This window comes from Papio anubis, chromosome 1 (genome assembly GCF_008728515.1).
Source record: "Papio anubis isolate 15944 chromosome 1, Panubis1.0, whole genome shotgun sequence".
Taxonomy (NCBI): domain Eukaryota; kingdom Metazoa; phylum Chordata; class Mammalia; order Primates; family Cercopithecidae; genus Papio; species Papio anubis.
Window position 1 is genome coordinate 99150710 of NC_044976.1, and position 16599 is coordinate 99167308.

Sequence of the window (16599 nt, forward strand, 5' to 3'; positions counted from 1 at the left end):
AGTACTAAGAGTGAAAAGCGGTTTAATTTGTAAGGGTTTCCTAAATTGTATAAGAATTATAAAATATTTTTCTTCTCTTTTCTTACAAAATTCTGCCAGCGAGTTGAAAATGGTGACTTCAACTGGATTGTTCCAGGAAAATTTTTAGCATTTAGTGGACCACATCCTAAAAGCAAAATTGAAAATGGTAGGTTTTTTTTTCCTTTACCATCCAAACATTTATTTTGATTTATCTTTCTAAGTTTCTTAACTTCCTCAGATAATTATTTTCTTTGGTAATATTCTCCAAAGAATATTTATTCACAATTTAAAAAATTGAACAGTGGTGACTAGTGTGTTAAACATTGTACTTCCAGTAGGTGGAGCTATAATCACTGTTTTAGAACTTAACAAATTTTTAGCTTGCCATAAATAGGATGTTCACTTTACCTGACCCCCAATTATTAGAGAAGAATCTGAGAAACAAACTGGTCAAACTTATAAGCAGATTGCTGTATTCTTTCAGTGGTTCTCAGATTTATTTGTTGGTAGAGTGCTACACATGAAGGTATTCTTTGGGTAACACCATGTTGAATAATGATGGTGAAGACAGTGTGTCATTTATTGAATACTTAGGTGTTAATTACACAAATTACAGCATTATCTCTTTTAACACTCAACTCTATGAGATATAGATATTGTTATCTCCATTTTAGGGAGGAGTAAACTGAGCCTTATTAGTAGGGAATTTGCCCAAGGTAACAAAGTAATAGACAGAACTAGTACTCCAAACCAGAGGAGGGCTCCTAAACATTGCCACTACACTGATACACTTAGTTCCATTGTGACAACTAGGTACAATTTTCCGGCTGACAGTGGTTAAACTACTTGTTTGCAGCATATTTATTGCTATGGGCATACATATTTAGGAAAAAAATAAAAGCAAAACTAAAAATAAACCTTTTGAATAAAACATGATCAGCTATGCAAGTTTTCCCACTAATACATATTTTCTACTTACTAATTTTTTCTATCTACTAACATTCCCTAGAAGACAAGTAATGATAGACAACAGAGGTTCAAGAATAATTTATAAGAGAAGTACATAAAATTGAAAAATATCCATGAACAGAATAGCTTCCCGCCCTACTCCCCACCCTTTTCTCTCTCTCTATCTGATCATAGAGGTGGAATACAAGTGTTCTGAGGGAACCTAACTTGAAACCCCTGGTCTAGATTTATTCTTCAGCTGGGCATGATGGCATGTGCCTGCAATCCCAGCACTTTGGAAGGCCGAGGTGGGAGGATTGCTTGAGGCCAGGAGTTCAAGGCCAGCCTGGGCAACATGGCAAAACCCTGTCTCTTAAAAAAAAAAAAAAAAGATTTATTTTTCTTTAATCATAATATTCTAGAATGTAGTTCCATTGCATATTGTTATTTATGCATTTAGGTTTTATAATTTGAGCTTTCATAAATATGCTTATCCTTTCATACCTGTGGCGTATCTAATAGGGAACCCCGCTTGAATCATGATTTTACTGTGTGGATGGGCAATCCAGGTCTAGAGAGTTAAGCTCACAAACAGGATACCTCGATGGTGAAGCCAGAATTTGATCTTCTCACTTATAAGCTTGCTAAATAATCTGTTTTGGTCTGTCATTTTGGGTTGTTAGGAATTACATGTTGAGAACCCGAGGAAACTGCTTTCTGACAGTTGGCCTTTCAGGATAAGACTGATTAAACCTGCTTTCTGTGCAAATTACCTGACTCAGGCCCAGGAAATGTTAGTAGGGATATTGTTTCAGTAGTAGTTTTGTTGTCGGGTATTTGGCAAGGTCAAAAGACTTTCACCATTTGTGATTCATGTGTTTGACTATGTTTTCTTAATGAGAAATTAAGAGGTATAATTGTAAAAGCCATTTAAAATGTTTTTATGTATATAGACATTGTGTATTCTATGGATACATGCGTTTTAAAAATATTAATTTTATTATTTATTTATTTATTTTTTTTGAGACAGAGTCTCGCTCTGTTGCCCAGGCTGGAGTGCAGTGGCCGGATCTTGGCTCACTGCAAGCTCCGCCTCCCAGGTTTACGCCATTCTCCTGCCTCAGCCTCCCCAGTAGCTGGGACTACAGGCGCCCGCCACCTCGCCCGGCTAGTTTTTTTGTATTTTTTAGTAGAGACAGGGTTTCACCGTGTTAGCCAGCATGGTCTTGATCTCCTGACCTCATGATCCACCTGCCTCGGCGTCCCAAAGTACTGGGATTACAGGCTTGAGCCACCGCGCCTGGCTGAAAATATTATTATTTTTTTTAACAAAAGTGGGATCATAACATAGTTACTATCTTACAGCCAGGTTTCTTCCCTTAACATATCACGACTTCTTTCTATAGCAGTAAATGTAGATCCATGTAATCATTTTCCATGATTGCATTGCATATTATTCTACCATATGACTGTGCCATATTGTGTTAATTTATTTTTGGTTTTTGCTTTTGTTTTTTTAGAGACAGGCTCTTGCTTTGTTGCCCAAGCTGGAGTGCAATGGTGTGATCATAGCTCATTGCAACCTTGAACTCCTGTCCTCAAATGATCTTCCTGCCTCAGCCTCCCAAGTAGCTGGGACTACAAGGCACGTCCCACCATACCTGGCAGGTTTTTTTTTTTTTTTTTTTTTTTTTTTTTTTTTTTTTAATTTTTAGTAGAGATGAGGTCTCTATGTTGCCCAGGCTGATCTTGAACTCCTGGGCTCATACGATCCTCCTGCCTCCCAAAGCACTAGCATTACAGATTTAAGCCCCTGAGCCCAGCCTGTTAATTTATTTTTGAATGAGATCTAAGTTGTTTTTCACTTATTCTTATTCTTTTTCTTCTTTTTAAATTTCATCATCTATTTAACCAGATGAACAGTTTTTCACTTTTTAAAAACTGCTGTGGTTGGCATAGATGTTCATACATCTTTTTGCAGCTGTAGTTTCTTCTCTAAATTGTTAGAAATAGAATCACTAGATAGAAGGATATGCATATTTTGTATATAAGTTGTAAGTGTCAAAAATATTTAAAACATTTTTTGGTCCTGTATTTAATATGGGGAAAAATTATAGCAACCATTCACTTACCTGCCAGGAAGGGTGCTAAGTCTCTTGCACACACATCATCTATTTAATGATCAGAACAACCCTCTGGAGCAGGTGGGATCTATTTTATGGAAAAGAAGCTGGAGGCGTACAGGAATTACCTAACTCGTCCAGGTTCATAGGCCAGTAATTGTTGGCGTGTGGATTCAAACATTGGTCTATTTAATTCTGAATTCTGTGTTCTTTTAAATTTTATTACAGAGGATGTACACACTCACTCTAGAAAGTTTAAGCAATATAAAGAGTAAAGCTCTTTAAACACATAATATAATCAAGAAATAATCACTTTAAGATATTGCTCTATATGCGTATTTTATTCTATGCATATATTGTGCCCTCTCATATTGACATAAAAAAGTCTGAAAGTACATTTATTTCATCTTTGTTAGCTTTTATGATGCCTAGAACAATTTCATTTAAGGCTGCCATTGGTAAAATATTGCTATTTTACTGGACTTTCCATTTTAAGATCTGATATTCACTAGAAGCTTCACTATATTTTTTTGTAAAGGACTTTAACTTTATAAATTCTTTTTGAAGTTGAGAAAATAATTTTGTGATGTAATTAAGAAACCTGATCCAATTACAGTGACATCTTGGTAATTTTCTTTTTTTTTTTTGAATTGAGAAACCTTTGTTTTTCTGAGGAGGCTGAAAGTCATTTTAGAGGATCATTAGTAGAAAAGCTGAGGTTTTAAAGAAATGATCAAAAAGCTGTTGCTAGGAGGTAGCTAAAGGAAGCTGTAAAATCTTGGGATCTGGGCAGAATGTATTATAAGAGCCTTAAGTGTGTGTTTGTGTCAACAGGGAACACTAGGAGTTTCTTCTAGCCATTTTGATTCACATTGTTTTGACAGTGGGGAAGAGAAGAACCCTACTTTTTTTTTGTTAAACAATTTTGAATTGATAAGTGATGGATAACAACAGAATGAAAAGATACTTTGGATTTCAGATTTTCTGTAAAAATGTCTCTTAAGTGTCACTGTCATTCTCACTTCCATTTAAACACACACACACACACTTACACACACAGAAAGATAGCTTCAGACTGAGAATCCCAACAATTCGAGGCATTAGCCTGCTCCTTTAAAGAGAGAAGCCCAGTGTCCCGTTTAGTAAAGAGCCTGGGCAGGCTGAAGCCTGGTTCCATTCCTTTTTGGCTGCGTGAGCTTCAGTGAGTTCCACAACTTCTTTGAGCATCAGTTTTCTTGTATATCACAGTGGGAGAAATATGATGCTCACTGCAGGCACCTAGTGAGGATTAGAGATGTTATATGAAGTGCCTTGCAGAGTATCGGGCACACATAATAGGCGTTTATTAGATAGCAGGTATTATGGTTATATTTTTATCGTTAACTAGCCTAATCAACAGATTTTATGTCTTTCTACATTTGCCTGCTCATTTTGTAGTTTTTACTTTTAATAATGACTGAGCGGACTAGTCATTTGACTCTGCTGTTCGTCAGTTTTCGAACTTTGAAATGAGGGCCTGGGAAGAGATGAATAAAGAAATCTCTTTTGACTCTGATACCCTGTTCATGTGTTTGGTCAGCTCACCTCCACGACTTTGTTGTGGTTCAGTGATGCCGGCGCACCATCTTGTGGCCAGATGGAGTAAGGGTCGGATGAAGGCTCCATCAGCTCTGGGTCGGCACATTATACACATTGCTAAAACCAGTCTCACAAAAAGCACCCACGTACATCCGTAAAAGCCACACACAGTTGTTCACAGGTCATAGGACGTTTCCACTGTTCATTATAATTTATTCAAACAGTTTTGTGGGTTTTTGTAAAACCTGCTCACCAACTCTAACCGCTCATGCTCATATCATGTTCTCTTATTTGGAGCCTTAACAGATAGAATCAAGTTGAATCTTACTTGAAATTAGCCCCAGCACAGGTGTTGGAATCTGACTGTCAGGACTGAAATACTGGCTGTACCTGTTACTAGTTGTATGTGTATGGGCCAGCTTTTCCAGGCATCAGAAATTGAGTAATTGCAGGTTTTAATGAGATAATCCACATAAAGCACTTAGCATAGTGGCTAGCACATAGTAAGTGCTTGATAAATGTTAGGTGCAATTATTGTTGTTATTGTTATTTCAGTGCCCTGTTGCCATATTTGGACAATTTCTGTCCAGTGTTTTTTTCTCAAAAGAGATATATATCGTTTCTCTTAATATTCTATTTAGGCATATTAGCTATGCTGCCATTTACTCATGATGGAAATTCATATATGAAAGGAGAGATTTTTGCAGCCTTTGTTGCAGGGAAGAAGGGGCTAGGCAATTGCGGTCCCAGGCATGCTAGCAACCTGGAGGCAGAAGCTCTCACCAGCCCGCCACACGCAGGGCAGGCTTTCCAGGTGTTTATGAGCCCTTCTCCTCCCCATTCCAAACATGATAGAAAAACTGTTATTTCTTAATGCCAACTATAGTTCTTTTTTTGCTTTAGGCTATAAATCTGTTGCAGGAAATAATTTGAGCAAATAAACCAACTGGGAAAACAGACTTGATTTTTGCAGTTAGAAAAGCATGTTTTCTCCATGTTTGTATATGTTTTTGTTTCTACAAAAAATATTTTAAATAAGCTCTGTATTACCTCTTTGCTCAAAAGCAACATGGCCTGTGAAAATCACATATCTGAGCTGTGGATTAATTGGTCCTGCCTTCCAATTCTGTCTTCATCCTTTGTGTGACCTGGCCAAGTGTACCAGTTAGGGCTGTCTAACTCTGGTAAAAGGCAGTTTTTGGAATATGTTGGGTGGCTCATAGACTTTAAGAGAAGGCTGGAGAACTAGGCTTAAAAGATGAACAGGATCTAAGTGGGAAAATGGGAACCACACCAGGCATTTCAAACATAAATAATTTAATACAAGGAGTTTGTTTCAAAAAAGACTAAAAAGTAAAAAGGCAGCACTGAAGAAACCAGAATATGTTGGAGAAAACAGCTAGTACCTTTAAGGCTGGGGGGACGACAGGGACAAAAGTGGAGTTAGCAGAACCTGGGAGCTCTGAGGAGGAGCCAGAAGGTTGGTGCTGTGACCTCTGAAGGGAATGCCACACAGCTGGTGTTTGGATTTGGGGGCTGAGGAGTGGAGACTGTGAGGGCTCCAGCCTCAGAGGTGAGTGCAGCAGGGTGGTGGTATGAGAGCCAAAGTAAGCTGAGAACTCTGGCTGCTTCCTGTTTTCTGCTGCTGAAGTGATGCTGCCAGGAGGACAGGAAGAAGTTCCTTCCTCCTCCTCAGGTTGCGCTTTAGTGCCTCCCATTTTTACAACCAATAGGAAGTCAGATAGAAAGGTAGTCTGGGAAATGTAGGACGTATATGGACTCCAGCCCCAGTGTCACAGAACATAAGAGAGTTGGCTTGGAGCCGAGAGCTGACTAGCATAACAGGGATCCAAGGCAGCAGGAAATACAGCCAAGGACACAGCACGGAAACAGTCTGGTTCACTTTGCTGGCTGCCGCCACCCCTGGAACCTACCATCGTGAATGGGTTCCAACTGAGATAATTTCACTCAGCTGGTATGTTAGGGATCAGTGAATCCTGAATGGGTTACAGATGTGGCCATCAGTGTGCTGGGAACTTAGTCCCCTGAACCTTTGGAGCTGCCAAGAAAGGCCTGCAATGGCCAGCGCCCCCAGTGGTCGCCTTGGCTGATTAGCTAAGGCTAGGTCTGTAACCCAGCTGACTGCGTAGCTCCCAGGAATACTCACACAATGGTGGAGCCGCTCAAAAATAAAAGGGGGTTTAAAGACGGAGCATCTTCCTCCCTCAAACAAAGGAGGTATCCACAAAAGTTATTCTTTTTGTTTTTAACTAAAAAATATTTCTATTTTAATTGATAAAAATTATATATTTATGGTGTACAACAAGTTTTGAAATATGTATACATTGTAGAATGGCTAAGTCAAGTTTTACTTAAGTATTCACATATTTTTTTGTGTGGTGGGAAGACTTAAATTCTTCTTTCTAAATGACTTTCAAATTATTATAGTCACCATGTTGTACAATACATCTCTGGGACATACTCCTTTCTAACTGAAATTTTGTTTTCTTTGACCAATATCTCCCCAACACCCCCTCTTTTAGTTTCTTAATATGTTAAATAGAGTTAGCCTTTCTTAAGAGATGGTTTTGAGAATTTGAAATGATATGCAATTGTGACTTGTACATAGTAGGTATTTAATAATAATTGCTTTTGGGGAGCATTGTACTACAAATTAAAGCTATACATATGGCAAAAAAGGTTTAGCTGTAGTTGAAAAATATTTGTCAATTGGCGAATAAAGCACAAGGGAGAATAAAGTCACCACGAACCATTCTAGGTCTGTTATGCACATTCGAGTACTTCAAGAATGCCTTTGTTTTGGGAGTCGGAAGAGTGTGCTCCCAGAATTCGAATCTAGAGGTTGAGATTTTGAACTTTAATGATATATTTCCTGTACTTAGAGAAGTTTTCTTTTTAACCTCCTATGGTCTTACAGTTATGAAGATTGATGCTTTTAGGAGCTTGCTGTGACCTTTTCTCTCACACAACACACTTTCCTCCCAAGCTTTGTTGAGATTTACACACTTCATTGTTGAGAGTTTTGTATTTCTGGGTTATGGAAGATGAAATGCATGCCTTTTGCTTACTGCTCCTTTCTTCCTTTAGGTTATCCTCTTCACGCCCCTGAAGCCTACTTTCCTTATTTCAAAAAGCATAATGTGACTGCAGTTGTGAGGCTGAACAAAAAGATTTATGAGGCAAAGCGCTTCACAGATGCTGGCTTCGAGCACTATGACCTCTTCTTCATAGATGGCAGCACACCCAGTGACAACATCGTGCGAAGGTTCCTGAACATCTGTGAGAACACCGAAGGGGCCATCGCCGTTCACTGCAAAGGTGTGTGCAAGGCCTCGGTGGTGGTGGCTGCGTTTATCGAAGGGACAGGCCAAAGAAGAGCAAATAACAAAACAAAACCTGTTTCGTGTCTTAGAACACAATGAGGTTTTTAATTTGAGACAACTGGCACACAAACTCATTTTAGTAACCCCTTCTTAAAGAAATGATTGCTTGGGTGTGGACAATTGATGGTGGTGTGGCTTTCTTGATATGCTAGTTTTTCAGACCTTACCTTTCCAGGCCCACGTACTACAATGAGGGGAAATTACAGTAGCAGTGTCCTTAGGCTGCAGGAACACCTTTAAACAGGTGAAATCCTCAAGAGGCAAGAGTTGTTAGTTTTCCCCTCTCCTTTGTTTTTTTTTCAGAATTGCTCATCTCTTCCCCATCCTCTTGCACTGTCGTAGTTCTGTTTTATGACCCAGTTATCTGGACCCCCATTCCAGTCTCTGCCCATCCCTCCCCTGCTAGTCTTTGGCTTCATGGAGCAGAGTGTCTTCCATGCCTGTTGCTAGGGACAATCGGCTGGCTTACAATGCTGCTGATGTGATGCTGCCTCTTGGAATGAACTTAAAGAGTTGGTTTTGCAAATCTCTGATCTCTGGAGGTGGATACTTTGGGGCAGGAGTTGTTCAGAGTATAGAAGGTTTAGGATTGCCAGATTTAGCAAATAAAAATACAGGCTGCCTAATTAAATTTGAATGTTAGAGAAACAATGAATACTTTTAAAACAAAAAGTATAAGTGTGTCCCAAATATTGCAGGGAACATGCATTCTGTATTTTATCTGGCAACCCCATGTCAGCTACTCAGAAAATATGACATGCCATTTGCTCTAAACTTAGTTGTTAGACTTTGAGGAGGCTCAAAATCCATTCCACTCCAGATCTTTCAGTATGGATAATACTGGAAATATTCCAGATATTTTACTGGGTCTTTGATTTCGGCGAGGAGAAATCACTTGGGCCGCCCTGAGCTGGAGCCTTGAGTTCCTCACGCGCAGCTCCTCCTAGTGTCGCTGGGTGGTGCTGTGCTCGTGGTTTTGGAGCTAGACCTGGTTTCCCTCTCATTTTATGCTAATCATCTAGTAGGTGTTGGGGAGGGTGCTGTTCTTTTCATGTGCCTAGTGCTGCTGTAACTGACTTATTCAGACGAGTATGGCTTTGGTTCTGACAGAAATTAAAATGCCGTTTTGTAGGCCCTTGTTTCTATGTTTAAGATTTGAGTAGGTGGAGGTACTTTGTGAACATGTGAGCAGAAATGGGAAGCTGCGGTTTCCCAGAGACCCGGAGAGATGGAAATGAGCAGCACGTGGCCTGGGTTTGGAGGAGGGCTCCCCACGCCAGGCTCCCTCCTCCTGGGTGGACAGAGCTCTCCTTCCCTAACCTCCCCCTTAGCTAGCAGCATGGGCCCTGGCTTTGTGGGATATCTTGTCTCTGGCTTGGAGTCTGTTAGGAAGGTGTTACTTGCTGGCTCATTTGTGGGTGCTCCTTTCAGGCCACAGTGGGGTGGCAGTGTGTTGGCTTGTCCCCATGTGATTCATTTGCACCGTTTGCTTTTCCATTGCATTTTGTTCAGTATTGCCCAGGTCCAAGAAAAAGCCCACATGTCACGTATTTTAAACATCAGTAGAACTTGAGAGCTAATGGGAACATTTATATCAATGTTTAGCAGGAAATAATCCTGTCTTCTCTTTCAAAGTTTAGTTTTGTGCCATAAAAATTGTTTTTTTCCTGAGATTAATTTGGCCTTATTTCCTAGTTCAAGTAGTTTTATTATTACTATGTCATAGAGTTTATCTGTGGATTAGCCATCTGTATCTTGGAGTGACAAATTCAAAGGAGAAGAACTGCAAAGCTTTCATTAAAACTCAGTGTGTTTCTTGATAGTATTTCTCACCTGAGAGACCTTGTGCAAATAAAACTCTCTGGTGTTAAACATTCTTATTACAGATATTTTCTCTATATCCTTGACCTGTGAATGTTTACCTTTTAAAAAATATATGTATTTATTTTATATTGCAGATTTCTTTTTTTTTCTTTTCTTTCCTCTTTTTTTTTTTTTTTTTTTTGGAGAAAGAGAGTCTCGCTCTGTCACCCAGGTTGGAGTGCAATAGTGTGATCTTGGCTCACTGCAGCCTCTGCCTCCTGGGTTCGACCAATTCTCTTGCCTCAGCCTCCCATGTAGCTGGGATTACAGGTGCCCGCCACCACTCCTGGCTAATTTTTTATATTTTTAGTAGAGATGGGGGTTTGCCATGTTGGCCAGGCTGGTCTTGAACTCCTGACCTCAGATGATCCACCTGCCTCAGCCTCCCAAAGTGCTGGGATTACAGGTGTGAACCACCGTACCTGGTCTGTATTGTAGATGTTTTTATATTAAATCAGAACCTTTAACATTGAATTCAGTTCTTGTATAGGACGGTCACATTTACGTGTGGTCATGTCTTTTTGAGAGTGTTATTTCATTTTCTTCCACTTGCACACACATAGAGGGTTCTTTTATAGGGATTACACCTTTGGTTTAATTACAGCTCTATTGCTTTTCACAGCATACTTATCTACTATAGGCTTGTTAATTATTTTGACATCTGCCCTAATTAAGTCAGCTTAATTTTCTGGGAATTCAAGCAGCACTCAGTCTTTTAATTGAACTAAAAGAAGGAGGGAGAAAGAATCTTTCCTATGTCAGATGAACTTTGGTAGCTACTGAAAAGGGAATGAATATGTCATGTCTCAACATAAAGTATTTTATACAGAGATAAACTAGAAAACAATTTGCTGGGGATTACATTTCAATATCTGCATTTCACTTTGTGGTTGATAAAAGAGATGGCTATCAATTCTTGAAATTCTCTACCACAAATAATAATCTAAAATACAGCAACGTTGTGATATTCCAGTATGTGATTATTGATGTTCTATAGGGCTTTCAGAAAATGCCTGGAACTGTAAAGCAATTGGTGTTTGACTTGGTATAAATAGAACACTTTTCAACATCTTGTCATGCTGTGGCACGGAGCCCTTTAATTACAAATGCTTTAAAAATTTTGTTAAAGTTTTTATAGAAACTTAGTGAAATGTTCCTATTCTGTTCAGTTGTGGTAAGAGCTCCTAACTATTGAGTGCTAAGTACGTTCTTTTTATAGATCAAAATTATAGACTCTTTTTTAAAAGGGGGAAGCTGCTTTAGTTTCAGAGAAATTGGAAAATTTCCTGCACCTCCTTTTTGGTTGTGAGTGTGAACAGGAGCCTAAGTGAGGGAGCCATCCAGGTCTTTGCACAGCGGGGAGCAGTGAGAGAGAGTGTTGTCTCCATAAGGAAGGCCCTTTTCTCTCCAGATAGACACCCAAATTGGTGACTTGAAGGAAGAACTCTGGAAACTCACTGGGCTCTGGCTTCTGCTCCAGGATGTCACCTGTGTTTTATCTATACGGTTTCTTGTAGTCTTGCCAGGCATCTAGGGAATTAACAATGATAGGCACTGGGTGAAATAGAAGGCAAATTACTCAGAACTCTTAATCGTAAACAACGGGGAGCCCCACTGAGACCACAATTAAACCTCACCCCTCTAAAGAACATTGATGTTTGATCTGGGACAAGAGTCCCTTCAGATTAAAACAGAACATACACACACCTCATCTAATAAAACAGAGTATGAATACTTCTTAAAAAGGAAGGGTTAGCCGGGAGCTGTGGCTCACGCCTGTAATCCTAGCACTTTGGGAGGCCAAGGAGGGCAGATCACCTGAGGTCAGGAGTTCGAGACCAGACTGACCAACATGGAGAAACCCTGTCTCTACTAAAAATACAAAATTAGCTGGGCATGGTGGTGCATGCCTGTAATCCCAGCTACTCGGGAGGCTAAGGCAGGAGAATCGCTTGAACCTGGGAGGCGGAGGTTGCGGTGAGCCGAGATCGTGCCATTGCACTACAGCCTGGGCAACAGCAGCGAAACTCAGTCTAAAAAAAAAAAAAAAAGGAAGGGTTAATGGGAAGGAAATGTCAGGCATCTGTAGACATCAGATTGATAGTCCTTTAATTTGCATTTTCAATATATATTCTCAATCCAAGAATATTGCCCCCAAGGGGACAAAATTGTTGTTTTGGTGGGATGAAAAACTTTTTTTTTTTTTTTTTTTTTATAAAACACAAATTTACATAAACAGATATGCAGTCTATCTGTGACGGTGAAATTTCATTTGGATTGATTAGGAATAAAATATCTAAAAAGGCTCCTGGAAGGAACAATACTGTAAAAAAGGTTGAGGAACACTGATTTAAAGACATACCTTTTTCACATTTTAACATTTCTGAAATTAGAATTCATCTTAAAATTGAGAGCGTGTCATAGTTTAATTTTTTTCTTTCTTAGCGGAACTTAGATGCTACACGACAGTAGTCTTAGATTTGCTGAAGTACTGTGTGCTCTCAAGTACTGGGAGATAAGAGAAAACCACCTTTATTGTTTGGTCAGGGAACGCTGACAAAGGTCCCCTCAAAAGCAAAAGATTCTTGAACATGTAAAAAATGAAACTATCAATGTTCCCCTACTTTGTTTTGTTTTACACACACACACACACACACATGCACATACACACATTTTTTTTTTTCCTTATTTCTTTTTCTAACTAAATGTTTTCATGGATGAAGTCAACATTGTACCAGTTTTCTAGGTCAGAAATGTCACTTACCTATAACTTTCCCTGTGACCCAGTCCTAATGGATTTCTAATTCATCTTTTCCTCTTTATTGCATTTGCTCGGCCTCATCCCTTTCCATCCTCATCCCAACCTCCTTCAGCCATCCTTGCTTCCCTGCCCCTGCCTTCCATCTCATCTCTCTTGCTTTCATCTCTGGCTTTTCCAATCCAGCCAGTGATGCTGCTGCCAGACCCATTTGCTTTTTGTCCCATCACTTTCTTGCCCCCAAATCTATGGCAGCTTCATTTTGCCCTTTCCATTGTTTAAAGAAAAAATGAGTTTTACATGATAGCAGTTATGTTTATTAGCTGTTGATAATATCATTACACTTGAATGCAGAGCAGTTTCTGGGCAAGGTTTGATTTCAGTGTTTTTGTGGGAGCATTTGCTAGACTTTATATTTCTTATACTGTTTCCCTCTCTTACAGCTGGTCTTGGAAGAACAGGGACATTGATAGCCTGTTATGTAATGAAACACTACAGGTTTACACACGCTGAAATAATTGCTTGGATTAGAATATGCCGGCCAGGTTCTATTATAGGACCCCAACAGCACTTTCTGGAAGAGTAAGTATATTGTCTCCATTATCACATTATATCCTGTCCTTGATCTTTTCTACCTCTTGTTCCCCTGGTTGTGGACCATGTCAGCCTGTGGTTATAAAATGGCTCCATTGTTAAGAGAAGTGTGTGCCTCTAATAGAATATTGTTGATTTGACAGCTAATGCATTCTAACTTTGTACCTTTTATATCTCTTAGATCAGGTGAGAGTGAGAAGAAAATCACAGAGCCATCTCTGCCTACCCTTTTTCTGTCATTTTCTATGTGTGATCTGGCTACAGTGCAATTTTCTTATGACATCCCACATGGCACTTTTCATTCTTTTCTTTTGTTTGCATGTCTTAAAGCATAATGGGAAAAAGAAAAACACAATTAAGGTCACTCAGTGATTTTGGTAAGACTGCTGTTCTCCTGACAACCAACTAAACTGCTAATGTAGGTACAACTTATGAATTTACCCAAGAAGTTACCACAGAAGAAAAAAGGAGGAGAACTGGGTTTTATTTCTGACTCTGCCACTAACTAGCTTTATGACCATTATTTAGAAGAATACTTATTTATTCACTCATTCATTTATTCCCATAGCCTTTCATTCATTAACTTTTTGTCTAGCCTCAGCCCAAGAGATAGAGAGATTTAAACTGTAGGACACAATCCTTTCTTCTTAGAATGTTAGAACATATCTCAATGTACTCATTAATAAAATGAGAAGATGAAGTTAGTACTGGTAGATCTAGGTCCAGCTCTGAAATACTATTCATTAGTGATATCTTTTACTGAAACTTCATTTTTTTTTCTTTTTATGCTGGGTTGACCCTATTTTATTTTAATTTTAATTTTTAATTTTTTTGTAGAGACAGGGTCTCACTATGTTGCCCAGGCTGGTTTTGAACTCCTGGGCTCAATCAGTCCTCCCACGTTGACTTCCCAAAGTGCAGGGATTATGGGTGTGAGCCACTATGCCCGACTGATGGCTCTCTTTTGAATAGCATTCTTTTCCATATAATTAGTTATTTCCAATGTAAATGTAATTATTCCTTTCCAGTTTTAATGATCATGATCATGTGTGAATTCATAAAGAAATGATCATGAATTTCATAGGAAGATGCCGTAAGTAAACTCTTAGCATCTGAAATGAATAAGAGGATTTGAGCCTGCTGAGGAATGAATTACTTTAGTTGCCAATCCTAGAGGTAATAACTGATTAAGAAGTGCTGAAAAATGAGCGGTTATACTTTAGCTTAAAAGAATGATACAGAAGTATAATGAATGCGTTAGAAAAATATGCACGGACAGGATCATTACAAAGACAGAGATGTATCTGTTTTTACCTGTGAGGTACAAATAAAATAATTCTGTTATTTTGGAGCTTTATTCTTGATCAGATTCTCAGCCATTGTCTTCCTCTATTTCTCTGTTTTGCATTTTATGTGCCTGTAGCCTGGAGCTTTGTGCCATGTATCTGCCAGGTTTTTATTATACTAATTACTGAAGTTGAAGAAATGGTCTTAGGGTTAAAAAACCAAATACTCCTAAGCCTAGTTCTTTAAACCGTTTAATCAATATCTTAAAATTATTGCTTGTCATTTAATAGGTATCTCTGTACCTATTGCCCCAGGCATTCTGCTAAGTACAGCTCGCAAGGTGAGGAGATATAGCAGAGAATTCTACCAGTCAGGGTCACCTAGCTTTCTCAGGGTGTCAGATAACACAGCCCTCATGTTTCATGGCTGCGTACTCCTTCCAACCTCCCTATTATACTCTTTCTCTCTGCCATATCTCAAAATAGTAAGAGAAGAAATTAGAGTTATGAGGCAAAGGCACTCTAGGCTGAAGAAAGATTTTTAAATTTATAGATACTTAAGCTGTATATAAAGAACTCTCAAAACTCAAGAAAACAACTTAATATAAAATAGGTAAATGATTTGAACAGAAATTCCTCCAAAATGATGTACAGATGGTGAATATTCCTCATGATCATAAGCACAGAGTTCCTAAAGAAACACTGCATGTCAAATCCAGCTATATAAGAAAGATAGTACATCATGACCATCATGGTTCAGTATTAGAAAATCAATATAATTCACCACATTAACACAAAAAGTAGAAAAATTATGTGATTATCTCAATAGATGTTCAAAAATTTGACAAAGTTTAGTACCCATTTTTAATATAAACTTTCAATAAACTAGAAATAGAAGGAAATTTCCTCATTCAGATAAAAATAATCTATGAAAACTCTACAGCTAAAATTATATAAAATTATATTTAATGGTGATGCTTTTCCTGTAAGATCAGGAACAAAACAAGGGTGTCTACTCTCACTACTTCTAATATTATACCGGAAATCTTAACCAATGCAATTAAAAAAACCCAAAAACTTAGAAATCCTGTAAGATTGCAGGATACAAGTCAATTTTCAAAAATTTTAGCACAATTTAAAAATTCTGCTAATTAAAAGGCACACAATATACGTATCTGACAAAAGACTTGTGCACATATATTAAAAACTATAAAGAAGCAATTTTAAAAGTTAATTTTTTAATGGGCAAAAGCCTTGACCGGATATCTCACAGAAGGTAATATATGTATATGAAAAGATATCCAACATCATTAGCCATCAGGGAAATAGAAATTGAAACCACAATGAGATACTTTTTTATGTCAACCAAAATGACAAACAAAAAAGAAGTTTTACTACAGAATGCTGGCAAAGATATGGAGCAACTGGAACTCTCATGTGTTAACCAATTGGTGTATAATTATTTGGCAGTTTCTCATAATGTTAATCTATATTTAACCCTATGACCCAATGATTTCATTCCTAGGTATTTAAATAAGGGAAATGAAAACATTTGTCCACAAAAAGACTTGCACAAGAATATTCACAGTTGCTTTATTCATAATAGCCCAAAATTAGAAATCATCCAAATGTCCATCAACAATTTATAAGTGAACATATCATAATATGTTCCTAAAATGAAATACTAACCAACGATAAAAAAGAATGAATTACTGATATACTCAACATAGATGAATATCATATTATTGTAAGAGGGGAAGAAAAGCCAGACATAAAATAATACGTGCTGTATAGATAAAGCCCAAGAACAAGCAAAACTATTCTGTGGTGATAGAAATCAGAAAGCAATTGCTTCTGAGGTGTGTCAAGGAAAACTGACCCCCCAAAAAAGCATGATGGAACTTTCTTTCTAGAGTGCTGGAAATGTTCTGTATCTTATCTTGGGTTGTGGTTACACAGGAGCACAATCAGTTGTAATTCCATATTCCTTAAATTAGAAAATAAAACCTAAAAAATTATACCAT

At 38.2% G+C, this 16599-nt stretch overlaps 1 protein-coding gene across 8 annotated transcripts in view; it reads left to right on the top strand.

Annotated features, from left to right (window-relative positions):
* CDC14A (cell division cycle 14A) overlaps nt 1–16599 on the top strand; it is a 170873-nt gene that overhangs the window by 105955 nt on the left and 48319 nt on the right. For 7 of the 8 annotated variants that reach the window (XM_021921278.1, XM_021921265.2, XM_021921267.2 and 4 more), the window contains exons 8-10: nt 100–187; nt 7779–8009; nt 13139–13277. In XM_021921278.1, coding sequence (XP_021776970.1) covers nt 100–187; nt 7779–8009; nt 13139–13277 — 458 coding nt within the window. The remainder of the gene's footprint in view (nt 1–99; nt 188–7778; nt 8010–13138; nt 13278–16599) is intronic. The other variant, XM_021921280.1, reaches the window with a different exon arrangement.